This window comes from Pistacia vera, unplaced genomic scaffold (assembly GCF_008641045.1).
Source record: "Pistacia vera cultivar Batoury unplaced genomic scaffold, PisVer_v2 Contig158, whole genome shotgun sequence".
In the NCBI taxonomy this organism is placed as follows: Eukaryota; Viridiplantae; Streptophyta; class Magnoliopsida; order Sapindales; family Anacardiaceae; genus Pistacia; species Pistacia vera.
Window position 1 is genome coordinate 626,728 of NW_022195663.1, and position 12,044 is coordinate 638,771.

At 36.3% G+C, this 12,044-nt stretch overlaps 2 protein-coding genes across 2 annotated transcripts; both read left to right on the top strand.

The window, feature by feature from the left end:
- Window positions 1–7,612: 7,612 nt before the first annotated feature.
- Window positions 7,613–9,722, top strand: LOC116124951. Its single transcript, XM_031410703.1, has 3 exons — window positions 7,613–7,869; window positions 8,402–9,082; window positions 9,257–9,722. The coding sequence occupies exons 1-3, from the start codon at window positions 7,613–7,615 to the stop codon at window positions 9,720–9,722; spliced, it is 1,404 nt and encodes a 467-aa protein (XP_031266563.1).
- A 113-nt stretch (window positions 9,723–9,835) lies between these two features.
- LOC116124952 lies at window positions 9,836–10,222 on the top strand. Its single transcript, XM_031410704.1, has one exon. It carries the CDS (start codon window positions 9,836–9,838, stop codon window positions 10,220–10,222), a length of 387 nt encoding a protein of 128 aa, XP_031266564.1.
- The last annotated feature ends 1,822 nt before the right edge of the window (window positions 10,223–12,044 follow it).

A 12,044-nucleotide genomic window follows, 5' to 3' on the forward strand; every position in this document is an offset into this window, starting at 1 on the left:
TGCACTGCATTCTGTTGGAAGAATGAGCCAAACCAACTAGGGAAGCTTACGCTGGTTGAATCCCTCAATGATGGAAGTAGTGAAAAAGGAGATTCTAAAGCTACTCGATGTGGGTATTATATACCCAATTTCATAAAGCAAGAGGGTGAGCCTGGTATAGGTGATTCCAAAAAATTCTGGTGTAACAGTGGTTCGTAATAATGAGAATGAGTTAGTGCCCACACATGTCTAAACGAGATGGGGAGTGTGTATAGATTATAGGAAGTTGAATGCTATAACTCGAAAAGATAATTTCCCTCTCCCATTTATAGATCAGATGTTAGAGAGATTAGTTGATCATACTCATTATTATGTCCTTTATGGTTTTTTAGGTTACGACCTAGTTGGGATAGCACCCGAGGATCAAGAGAAAACGACCTTCACGTGTCCATTTAGTACATTTGCTTACCGTTGAATGCCATTTAGATTGTGCAACGCTCCGGTAACCTTTCGGCGGTGTATGGTTAGTATATTCTATGACTATATAGAAAACGTTATAGAGGTATTTATGGATGATTTTAGTGTCTGTGGTGATTCATTTGATAAATGCTTGGATAACCTTACAATAATATTGAGGAGATTTTTAGAAACTAACCTTGTATTAAATTGGGAAAGATGTCACTTTATGGTAAAACAAGGTATAGTTTTAGGGCATGTTATTTCTGCTAGAGAGATAGAAGTAGATAAATCCAATATAGATGTTATTTCTGCTTTACCTTACCCCGTGAATGTGCGGGAGATTAGGTATTTTCTTGGACATGTAGGTTTTTCTCGTAGATTTATCAAGGATTTTTTGAAGATTGCATTGCCTTTGTGTAAGCTATTGCAAAAAGACATACCATTCTAGTTTGATGAAGAGTGTAAGGAAGCATTTGACAAGTTGAAGAAGCTTTTGACTTCAGCACCAGTAATTCAACCACCAAATTGGGAGTTGCCATTCAAGATCATGTGCGACGCAAGCAATTATGTTGTGGAAGCTGTTCTAGGACAAAGAGTCAGCAAGGCTACACATGTTATCTATTATGCCTCAAGGACTTTGAATACAACTCAAATAAACTATTCCACAACCGAAAAAGAACTCTTATCTATCGAGAAAAATTTTGGTCTTATTTGCTTGGCACTAAAGTAACAACTTATTTTGATCGGGCAGCTCTCAAGTACTTGCTATCAAAGAAGAGGAAGCGAAATTGAGGCTCATTAGGTGGATTCTATTACTACAGGAATTTAGTTTGAAGATTTGAGATAAGAACTAAGTGAGGATTCTGTAGCAGATCATTTAAGCAGATTGGTGCATGAAGAGGATGAATTACCATCGTGAGAGACATTCCTAGATGAGCAGCTATTTTTTGTCAACAAGAACCTACCATGGTATGCATATATTGTAATTTACTTGGTAGAGAATTACCTGATGATTTTTCTAGGGCTCTAATAAGAGTGTAATTTATATATTTTTTTATTCCTTCCATATTATGTTTTTGTTATGTTTTATGCCTAGTTGAGCTGATTAGAGTTTATTTTGTAAGTTTTGCATATTTGGATAGACTTTAGGAAATAATTGAGAAAAGATTAGGAAATTTCAGATATTTGTTATTCTGACTAGTGCTGCGTTTTTAAGGATTTTCATAGAGTCAGATTTCTCAATTGCAAAAGCATTCTTCAGAAAAAGGAAAGTAGACGAATCAAGCTTTCCAGGAAGGTATTATGGGCGTAAATCCGAGTTTGTTTGGGTTCTCAGTAGTTGTTGCAAAACCAGACCTAGAATCCTAGTCTCGGAAAGATTTCCCAGCTGAGTATTGAATTTCAAATGGGCCTAACTAGAGTGTCAGATATCGAAAGCGGGTGATTCAAAAGCCCAGATTCATCTACACATCTGGGACTACAATTTTTATTAAGTGACCAAGCCCAGAAAAGATCTTTTACATTGCGAGAATCCTGGTGCAAACCAGAGACAAATTCTGTTTTCCATATCTGATAAGATTTTGACAGTTTTGGAAGTCTATCTTTTAGGAAACATCTAGGAAAGTAATTTCCATGATTCCTATGGTAGAATTGAGGAAAAAAAAAAAGATGTTATTTAGTCATGAGCTGTTAGGTTAAACGGGGGAGAACGGTAGTAGGGTTTTTTCTTAGGTTTTTATCTTCTAAGTCAATATGTGCGGCTGATCTTTCTTCTTCAGTTCAAGGGGGTTTTGAAGCCTGAATTCATGTCATTGGTATAACTTAACTTCAGTAACATTGTTCTTAATTTCATTCTTATTGGAATTGTTTATGTTATTCCGTTTTAATTGTTTATGATTCTTGTTTGAGTGATTTAGTTTTGGCCCGCTAAATTGTCTAATAAAGATTTTACCTGTTAGAATTAGGAATTGTGATTCGTAATTGTCCTTTTTCTATTCAACGAGTAACACATGATGATAGATGATTATGGACAAGTTTTCAATCTGTCGTCTTGAATAACATAACCTAAGTTAATAATCCGATCTTGCGTGATTGTTGCTTAGATTGATCGATTTTCCTAATTCTTAAGGCTGTCATTGAATTAAATTTAGAGAGTCTGTTCTAGGTTGTTCAAGGGTTAGTATCTACTCAAAGAGCTTATTTCAGTAGTGACAACTAAGGGAAAATTTGAGTAACAGAGCTTGTTGTTTCCTAGGGTCAATAGTTCCATAATAACGAGATAGAATAGTGTTATGGTTATTCATGTCCAATGCATGTTTAGGTGGATCTTGAACCAAGAATTGGTTGTCTTTAACTTGATATTTTCTACCATTAGAGATTTCTTTGTTTTACTTTAGTGTGCGTTGTCTACAACCCTCTTTCATTACTGTTGTCATGTTTACTGTTTAGGATTTTATTTGTTTTATTTTACTATTGTTTTCATTGTGGTTAGTGTTTAGAATATAGGATTTAATCGAAACATTCCCTGTGGGATCGGCCCTTGCTTATCCTATATGCAATTCAGGAGTTAAGTTGAGAAGGTTATTAATTTGGAGCATTTGGCACGCTATCAAATTTTGGCGCTATTGCCGGGGAATGTTCTTTGTCGATTTTTTTTCTATTTTCTATGTTTTTTTTTTAATTAGTGTTTAGTTGTGTTTTTCAATTGTTCAATTGTGATTTTTACATTTTTTTTTTTTTAAGAAAAATTTTGGAACAGTATTACTATTCCAAGTGAACAGTAGTACTATTTATAAGAGAAATTTTGGTTGAATTAGGAGCGCTACGAGTATCTGTTTCGAAGAAAACGAAATTCTGGCCAATTTTAGTGCTTTTGGCCACTTTTAGTGCTTTTAATAGGGCTTTTGGCCAATTTTAGTTTTTGTCAAAAAAAATTTATAATTTTATTTTATTTTATTAGTCTTTATTTATTTAGGCTTTATTTGGTGATTTTAGTGGTTTATGACTTGATCCAATTCTACAGGAGAGTTGGAATTTGATCAAGAAATCGAACTTAGTTTATGGAAGTTGCGAAAAGAGGCACGTCAAGCAAGTTCTTCAGCATCCCACAGTTCATTTAGTGATCCAGATTCAGAAATAGAAGAGATGGCCACTGCTGGTAGAACATTAAAGGAGTTGGCTGCCCCTGATTTTAATCAGCAGCCTTTGTGTATTCAGTACCCTACTTTAGATGTTGCTTTTGAACTGAAGTCTGGTCTAATTCACTTGTTGCCTACATTTCGTGGTTGTGCAGGTGAAGATCTAAATAAACATCTAAAAGAGTTCCATGTAGTCTGTTCAAGTATGAAACCGACAGGGGTGATAGAGGAGCAAATTAAGTTGCGAGCTTTCCCTTTTTCATTGGGGGATGATACAAAGGATTGGCTCTATTATCTACCATTGGGGACAGTCACAACATGGAACGAGATGAAAAGGATATTTTTAGAAAGATATTTCCCAGCATCCAGAGCTGCCATCATCAAGAAAGAGATATGTGGTATAAGGCAATATAATGGAGAGACATTGTATGAATATTAGGAGCGATTCAAGAAGCTATATGCAAGCTGTCCTCACCACCAGATAAGTGATCAACTGTTAATTTAGTATCTCTATGAAGGATTGTTGCCTATGGAAAGAAACATGATAGATGCAACAAGTGGAGGTGCGTTGGTGGATAAGACTCCTGAAGCTGCCAAACAATTAATCTCAAACATGGCTGCCGATTCCCAATAGTTTGGTACAAGACATGATGCACCACCCAAAAGGGTGAATGAGGCAAGTACATCTTCCATTGAACAACAATTATCTGATCTTACCTCTCCTGTTAGACAATTGGCTGTAGGGAATACACAACAGGTAAAATCTTGTGGGATATGTTTGATAATAGGACACCAAAGAGACATATGCCCAGCACTTCAAGAGGAAGGGACTGAGCAGGTCAATGTAGCAGGAAACTTTCTTGGACCACCGAGGCAACATGATCCTTACTCCAACACGTACAATCCAAGTTGGAGGGATCATCCGAATTTCAGTTATGGAGGAAATAGACAAGTAGGAGGTGGACAAAATTTCTTCTAAAATAGATAACAACAAGGTTTTCAATCGAAGCAACCTGCCTCACAGAGTTCAAACTCATCCTCGGAAGATATAGTTAAGTCCCTTGCTTTGAATACCAAACAGTTTCAACAAGATACAAGATCTAGTATTCAAAGTTTGGAGAATCAGATGGGTCAAATGGCAACTGCTATAAGTCATTTAGAGGCTCAAGTTGGAGGGAAGTTGCCTTCTCAAACAGTGGTGAATCCAAAGGAAAATGTGAATGCAGTGACGCTAAGAACTGGCAAGAAAGTGGAAGAACCAAAGCTGAACATTCCAAGTGTAGCAAAGGAAGTAGAAATTGAGAAAGAAGAGGCTACAACTGAATCAAAGGTAATTCCTAACCCTTCAATTCAACTTCAATCTAGTACTTTACCTTTTCCTAGCATATTTGCTAAGTCAAAGAAAGAAGAGAAGGATAAAGAAATTTTGGAGATGTTTCACAAGGTGGAAGTGAACATACCTTTGTTGGATGCAATTAAGCAAGTGCCAAGGTATGCGAAATTTCTTAAGGTGCTATGCACCAATAAGCGGAAGTTGAACGGTGATGAGAAGATAATAATGGGAGAAAATGTGTCAGCAATTTTCCAAAGAAAACTTCCTCCCAGATGCAAGGATCCAGGTATGTTTACAATTCCTTGTAAGATGTGTAACACCAGGATTGAGAGAGCTATGTTAGATTTAGGAGCTTTGATTAATGTTATGCCACGATCTATTTATACTTCATTAAATCTAGGTTCTGTGAAAGATACTGGTGTTATTATCCAATTGGCTGATCGTAGTAATGCATACCCTGAAGGGGTAGTTGAGGATGTTCTTATGCAGGTCAATGAGCTAGTGTTTCCGGCTGATTTCTACATTATGGATATGGATGATTCTTCGTCTCCTGGCCCTGCACCTATCTTACTGGGAAGACCATACCTAAATATAGTGCGGACAAAAGTACATGTTCATGATGGTACCCTCACAATGGTATTTGATGGTAAAGTAATTCGTTTTAATATTTTTGATGCCATGAAATATCCAACTGATGTTCAATCTATTTTTGCTATGGATGTTGTTGATCCTGTTGATTCCATAGTACAAGAGATCTTTGAGTTGAATAATGCAGATGAGTTAGAGGTTGCCCTTCTCAAACATATGGAATCAGAGGAGAAAGGAGAGATAGAGCTCAGTGAAGAATTGAAGGAGACAGTGGCAGCTTTATGATAAGCGTATTTTACACTATGATTTTGCATTGAATTTTGATAGGATTTAGGATACTTTTCATACAATTTGGGCCATAATTGTTACCTAATTCTATTAATTTGTCTTTGTAGGCCAAAACGATGATTTTTAGCATAAATGACAGTTTTGAGCGTAAATTGTGTAACTTGAGCTTGAAAACTCGGAATAACCTGAATTTAGAAGCTTTGGAAAGCTAAGAAGAAGAGCTAAAACGTTAATGTTTTGGGTTTTTCCTAATTCTGACGGGACAAAGGTGAAAACTTGGCTTGAAGTCGTGAAAAGGACGCTGGGAACTGAAGAAAAACATCTTTGGACGTGCTTTAGTATTTCTGCCATAACTTGAGCTGTAGAACTCGGATTGTTCTGATTATTAAACGAACAGAAAGATTATTTAAAGGGCTACAATTAATATGTTTAACACTTTTCCATATTCAGAATCTATCATGCTAAAATTTGGCCCGAAAGTCTTCACCGCGGCGAGGAAAAAGCTTCGCCGCGGCGAAACCTGCATCAGATGCAAAAATAAAACGACGCGTTTTGGCTTGCTAGGGCTTTGTCCTTAAGTGAGAGAGGTATAAATTAGAGCGAAAAGGAAGAGAAAAGGGGGCTTGGTTCGTGATTTGGGAGGCAGCTCATGGAAGGAGAAGATTATTGAAGATTTGGGCTTCAAATTAGAGAAGATTTCTCCATCTTTTGCTTGCTTTTCAATGATGAATCTTGATTCAGTTTGTTTTTGTTGTTTTATTTCGTTTTTGAGTATGAACTGAGTTGTTTAGCTAGGGTTTGATGTAATCTTGATACAATGATTCAAATTTATATGGATTGAATTACTTTGAGTTTTAATTTCATGATTGAGTGTTTATCTCTTTGCTTAATGTCTTTTGGATGCTTGATCACCATTCAAATGTGTGTTGTTCACAATGAGACTGAGAAGTGATTTGTGATTGTGCCTCTTGGGATAAATACCGTAGATTAGCAAACGCTAGAGATAGGTTTAGCGATCTATGAAATCTAGATAGAATTCCACAAAGCTTAAAATCCTTTGAACTATTAATCTTCATTTTGTTGGGTGCGGAAGCTTAATAGGGATAAGTAGGGAAATGTAGCATGAGAATGTATCTTTTACAACTTAGGGAATTTGATTTTCAATCAAGGAATTAGAACTTGGGTAATAGATTCTATGATTTGGGTTAGCGTATTTAGGTGAATTAAACACCCTAGCATTTGTTTTAGAATTGTTTAATTAGTTAAGTTGTTGGGTTTTGCATTTGTATTTTGTTTATTAATCATCCATCAATCCAATTTATTGTTGCTTCAATTAGGACTTTAACTAGAAAAATCGGTACTTAGTAACACTATCCTCGTGGGAACGATACTCACTCATCACTTTATTACTTAGTGCGGCTAGTATACTTGCTACATTTGCATGTTGTAGTAAACACGCATCACTTTACGCTCCTTAAAACTGATTCCAGAAAGGTATGGAGTTTCTTTTCTAAAGCTCCCTGATTCTCACTAGAAATTGTTGCCTTCTGTTTTGCAAGCCCCTACACTGGAGTTGAAGCCATTACCGGGCCATTTGAAGTATTTGTACTTGGGAGAAAATGAGACACTGCAGGTAATTGTGTCAAAGAAGTTGACACCCAATCAAGAAGAGAAACTAGTTCGAATGCTACGGGAACATAAGGAAGCGATTGGCTGGACCATAGCTGACATTAAGGGGATTAGTCCTTCCATATGCATGCATCAAATTTTGTTGGAAGAAGGTGCCAAACCGACATAGGAAGCACAACGCAGATTAAATACCCCAATAATGGATGTGGTGAAAAAAGAAGTCCTAAAACTCTTAGATGCTGGGGTAATTTATCCGATTTCCAATAGTAAGTGGGTAAGTCTAGTGCAAGTTGTCCCCAAGAAATCTGGTGTTACAGTTGTGAAGAATCAAGACAATAAGTTGGTCTCTACACGTGTTCAGACAGGTTGGCGTGTGTGCATTGATTACAGGAAGTTGAACTCAACAACTCGAAAAGATCACTTTCCACTTCCCTTTATTGATCAAATGCTTGAGAGGTTAGCTGGTCATATTTATTACTGTTTTCTTGATGGATTTTTAGTGTTATAACCAGATTGTCATAGCATCAGAGGATCAAGAGAAGACGAAATTCACATGTCCATTTGGTACATTCACCTATCGCCGAATGCCATTTGGTCTCTACAATGCTCCAGCCACTTTTTAGCAGTGTATGGTAAGTATCTTTTTAGAATATGTCGAGTCAATTGTAGAGGTTTTTATGGATGATTTTAGTGTCTATGGTGATTCATTTGATAAGTGCTTACATAACCTTACACTAATTCTAGATAGATGCATGGAAACTAACCTTGTACTTAACTAGGAAAAATGTCATTTTATGGTAGAGCAAGGTATAGTTTTAGGGCATATTGTTTCATCCAAGGGAATAGAGGTTGATAAGTCTAAGATAGATTTGGTTACAGCTTTACCTTACCCCGCCATTGTGCAGGAAGTTCGATCTTTTCTTGGCCATGCAGGTTTCTATTGGAGATTTATCAAGGACTTTTCAAAAATCACACTGCCCCTATGCAGATTGTTACAAAAAGATGTGGATTTTCAGTTTGATGAGCAGTGCAAGGAGGCATTTGACAAGTTGAAAACATTGTTGACGACAGCACCAGTGATACAACCACCTAATTGGGAGCTACCTTTCGAAATTATGTGTGATGCAAGCAACTGCGCATTAGGTTTTGTCTTGGGTCAAAGAGTTGGCAGAGCATGTCACGCCATATATTATGTGTCCAGGACCTTGAATGGCGCTCGGCTCAATTATTCTACGACTGAAAAAGAACTTTTATCTGTTGTTTTTGCTCTAGAAAAATTTCAGTCATATTTGTTGGGTGCTAAAGTCATTACTTTTTCTGATCATGCAACTCTTAGGTATTTGCTCACAAAGAAAGAGGCAAAACCAAGGCTAATTAGATGGATTCTTCTACTCCAGGAATTCGATTTGGAGATTAAAGATAAAAAGGGAGCAGAGAATATTATAGCAGATTACCTTAGCCCTTTGCGAGAAACATTTTCGGATGAGCAATTGTTTTCCATTAAAATGGCGTCACCATGGTTTGCAGATATTGTCATTTTTTTAGTTACTAACGTGTTGCCAATTGATTTGACTAAAGCTCAAAAGGACAAGATCAAGAGTGATGCTAAGTACTATGCTTGGGATGATCCATATCTGTGGAAGCATTGTGCTGACCAAGTGATAAGAAGGTGTGTACCTGAACATGAATTTATTCCTATTTTAACCTTCTGTCATACCTATGCATGTGGAGGACATTTTGGACCACAAAGGATAGCTCGTAAGGTATTAGAATGCGGCTTTTATTGGCCATCATTATTCAAGGATGCCTATATGTTCTGTAAGTCTTGTGATAATTGCTAAAGAACAGGAAACATTTCTCGTAGAGATCAAATGCCACAATCTCTTACATTTATTGTTGAAATTTTTGATGTGTGGGGCATTGATTTTATGGGTCCATTTCCTGTTTCCTTTGGTAATGTTTATATTATTTTAGTTGTTGATTATGTTTCCAAATGGGTGGAGGCGAAAGCCACCAGAACTGACAATTCAAAGGTTGTTGCAGATTTTGTTAAAACTAACATTTTTGTTAGGTTTGGGATACCAAGGGCCATAATCAGTGATAAGGGCACTCATTTTCGCAACAAGACAAAAGAGGCATTGCTTAAGAAATACCATGTCACACACAAGGTTTCCACATCGTACCACCCACAAACCAATGGCCAAGCAGAGGTGTCAAATAGAGAGATCAAGTCAATTTTGGAAAAGACAGTGAACCCAAACAGGAAGGATTGGTCTTTGAGATTAGATGATGCATTATGGGCATACTAAACAGCATATAAGACACCTATTGGCATGTCTCCATACAAATTAGTGTTTGGTAAGGTGTGCATCTTCCCGTAGAATTAGAACACAAGGCTTATTGGGCAATCAAGCATTGTAATATGGAGATGAAGGAAGCTAGCGTTAATAGGAATTTGCAATTGCAAGAACTTGAGGAGTTGAGGAATGATGCCTACGAGAGTTCACACATCTACAAAGCAAAGACTAAAGCCTTTCATGACAAGATGATCTCCAGGAAGAATTTCTCTGTTGGACAGAAAGTCCTTCTTTTTCATTCAAGGTTGAAATTATTTCCGGGTAAGTTACATTCTCGTTGGGTGGAGCCTTTTATTGTGACTAATGTTTTTCCTCATGGTGCAGTAGAAATACAAAGTTTGAAAACAAATAAGGTGTTTAAGGTCAATGGACATAGGCTTAAGCCTTACTATGAAGGTTTCCAAGTTTGCAATATTGAGGAGGTGGGATTGGAGGAGTCGATTCATGACTAGTGATAACCATGTAGAGAGTCGAGCCAATGACGTTAACCAAAGGCGCTGCTTGGGAGGCAACCCACGAATTCAGATTTGATTTTCTTTTCCTTTGAACTTAGTTTTTTTTTTTTTTTTTGTTCTTTTCCAGTTTGTTTATGTTTCAATTGTTTTTTTTGCCTATCTCTATATTTGGGTTTTACATTGGGGACAATGTAAGCTGTAAGTGTGGGGGAGAAGTTAGGCTTAGGTGTGTGTTATATTCTGTTTTTTTTTTTTTTTTTAGGTGTAACGTTTGTTTTTAAAAAAAAAAAAAGAGTTTTTTTTATTTTATTTTTTTTATTTTTTTTTAAGGAAGGTTTATGCTTTAAGTCATGTTTTTGAATGTCTAGTGATGCATGAAATAAACTTGACTTTGTTATTGAGCATATTCCTTGAGTTAGGATGTTAGCAATATTTCATAAAATAAGAGTTAATCATATTTGAATCTTTGTAGTTTTGAAACAATATGTCTTGATAAGTTGTGCGAACTTGGTGACGAAGCATGAGTAAGGAGTGTATAACAAACCTTTAAAGAAAAAAAGAAAAATTGTTTCTCTTAAGCTAGTCCTAAACTTGGGTTTAAGTAAATAGGAGAAAAAAAAGAAAAAAAGAAAAAAAAAGGTATGTGATGGGTTAAGATGGAGCGTAAAACACACTCACTCATAAACACAACCATGAAATGAGATGGAGCATAAAATGCACTCATTCTTTTTCAAAACAGAAAAAAAAAGAAGGAAAAAAAAAAGAAATATTTCCCTAGTTTGCTACCCAGTTTGTAGTAGTAAAGAGAAACAGTTGAGGAAAAAGTTGAGAGGTGAGTTGTATATGAATTGGTTGTGATTAGTTCCCTTGTTTGCATTGACTGATTGAGAGTAATTGTGGAAAATGATGAAGAGAGATGAATGTCATTAACTCTACTTTATTTTATTTTGCTACTTCCTAAGTCAGGTATAAATATGCATGGATTGAATATTGTTGCTTATGCATCATGATGGTGTTCTTGATATGACTTGAGTGTAGTCTTTTTAGTGCTTGAATTAGTTTGCTCGGGAACGTGCAAAAGCCAAGTGTGGGGGAATTTGATAAGAGTGAAATTTATATATTTTTTTATTCCTTCCATATTATGTTTTTGTTATGTTTTATGCCTAGTTGAGCTTATTAGAGTTTATTTTGTAAGTTTGGCATATTTGGATAGACTTTAGGAAATAATTGAGAAAAGATTAGGAAATTCCAGATGTTTGTTATTCTGACCAGTGCTGCGTTTTTCAGGATTTTCATAGAGTTAGATTTCTCAATTGCAAAAGCATTCTTCAAAAAAAAAAAAAAAAAAAAAAGGAAAGTAGACGAGTCAAGCTTTCCAGGAAGGTATTATGGGCGAAAATCCGAGTTTGTTTGGGTTCTCAGTAGTTGTTGCAAAACCGGACCTGGAATCCTAGTCGCGGAAGGATTTCCTGGCTGAGTATTGAATCTTCGAATGGGCCTAACTATAGCATCAGATATCGAAAGCGGGTGATTCAAAAGCCCAGATTCATCTAAACATCTGGGACTACAATTTTTATGAAGTGACCAAGCCTAGAAAAGATCTTTTACATTGCGAGAATCCTTGTGCAAGCTGGAGACGAATTCTGTTTTCCATATCTGATAAGATTTTGACAGTTTTGGAAGTCTTTCTTTTAGGAAACGTCTAGGAAAGTAATTTCCTTGATTCCTAGGTAGAATTGAGGAAAAAAAAAAGATGTTATTTAGTCAGGACCTGTTAGGTTAAACAGGGGAGAACGGCAGTAGGGTTTTTTCTTAGTTT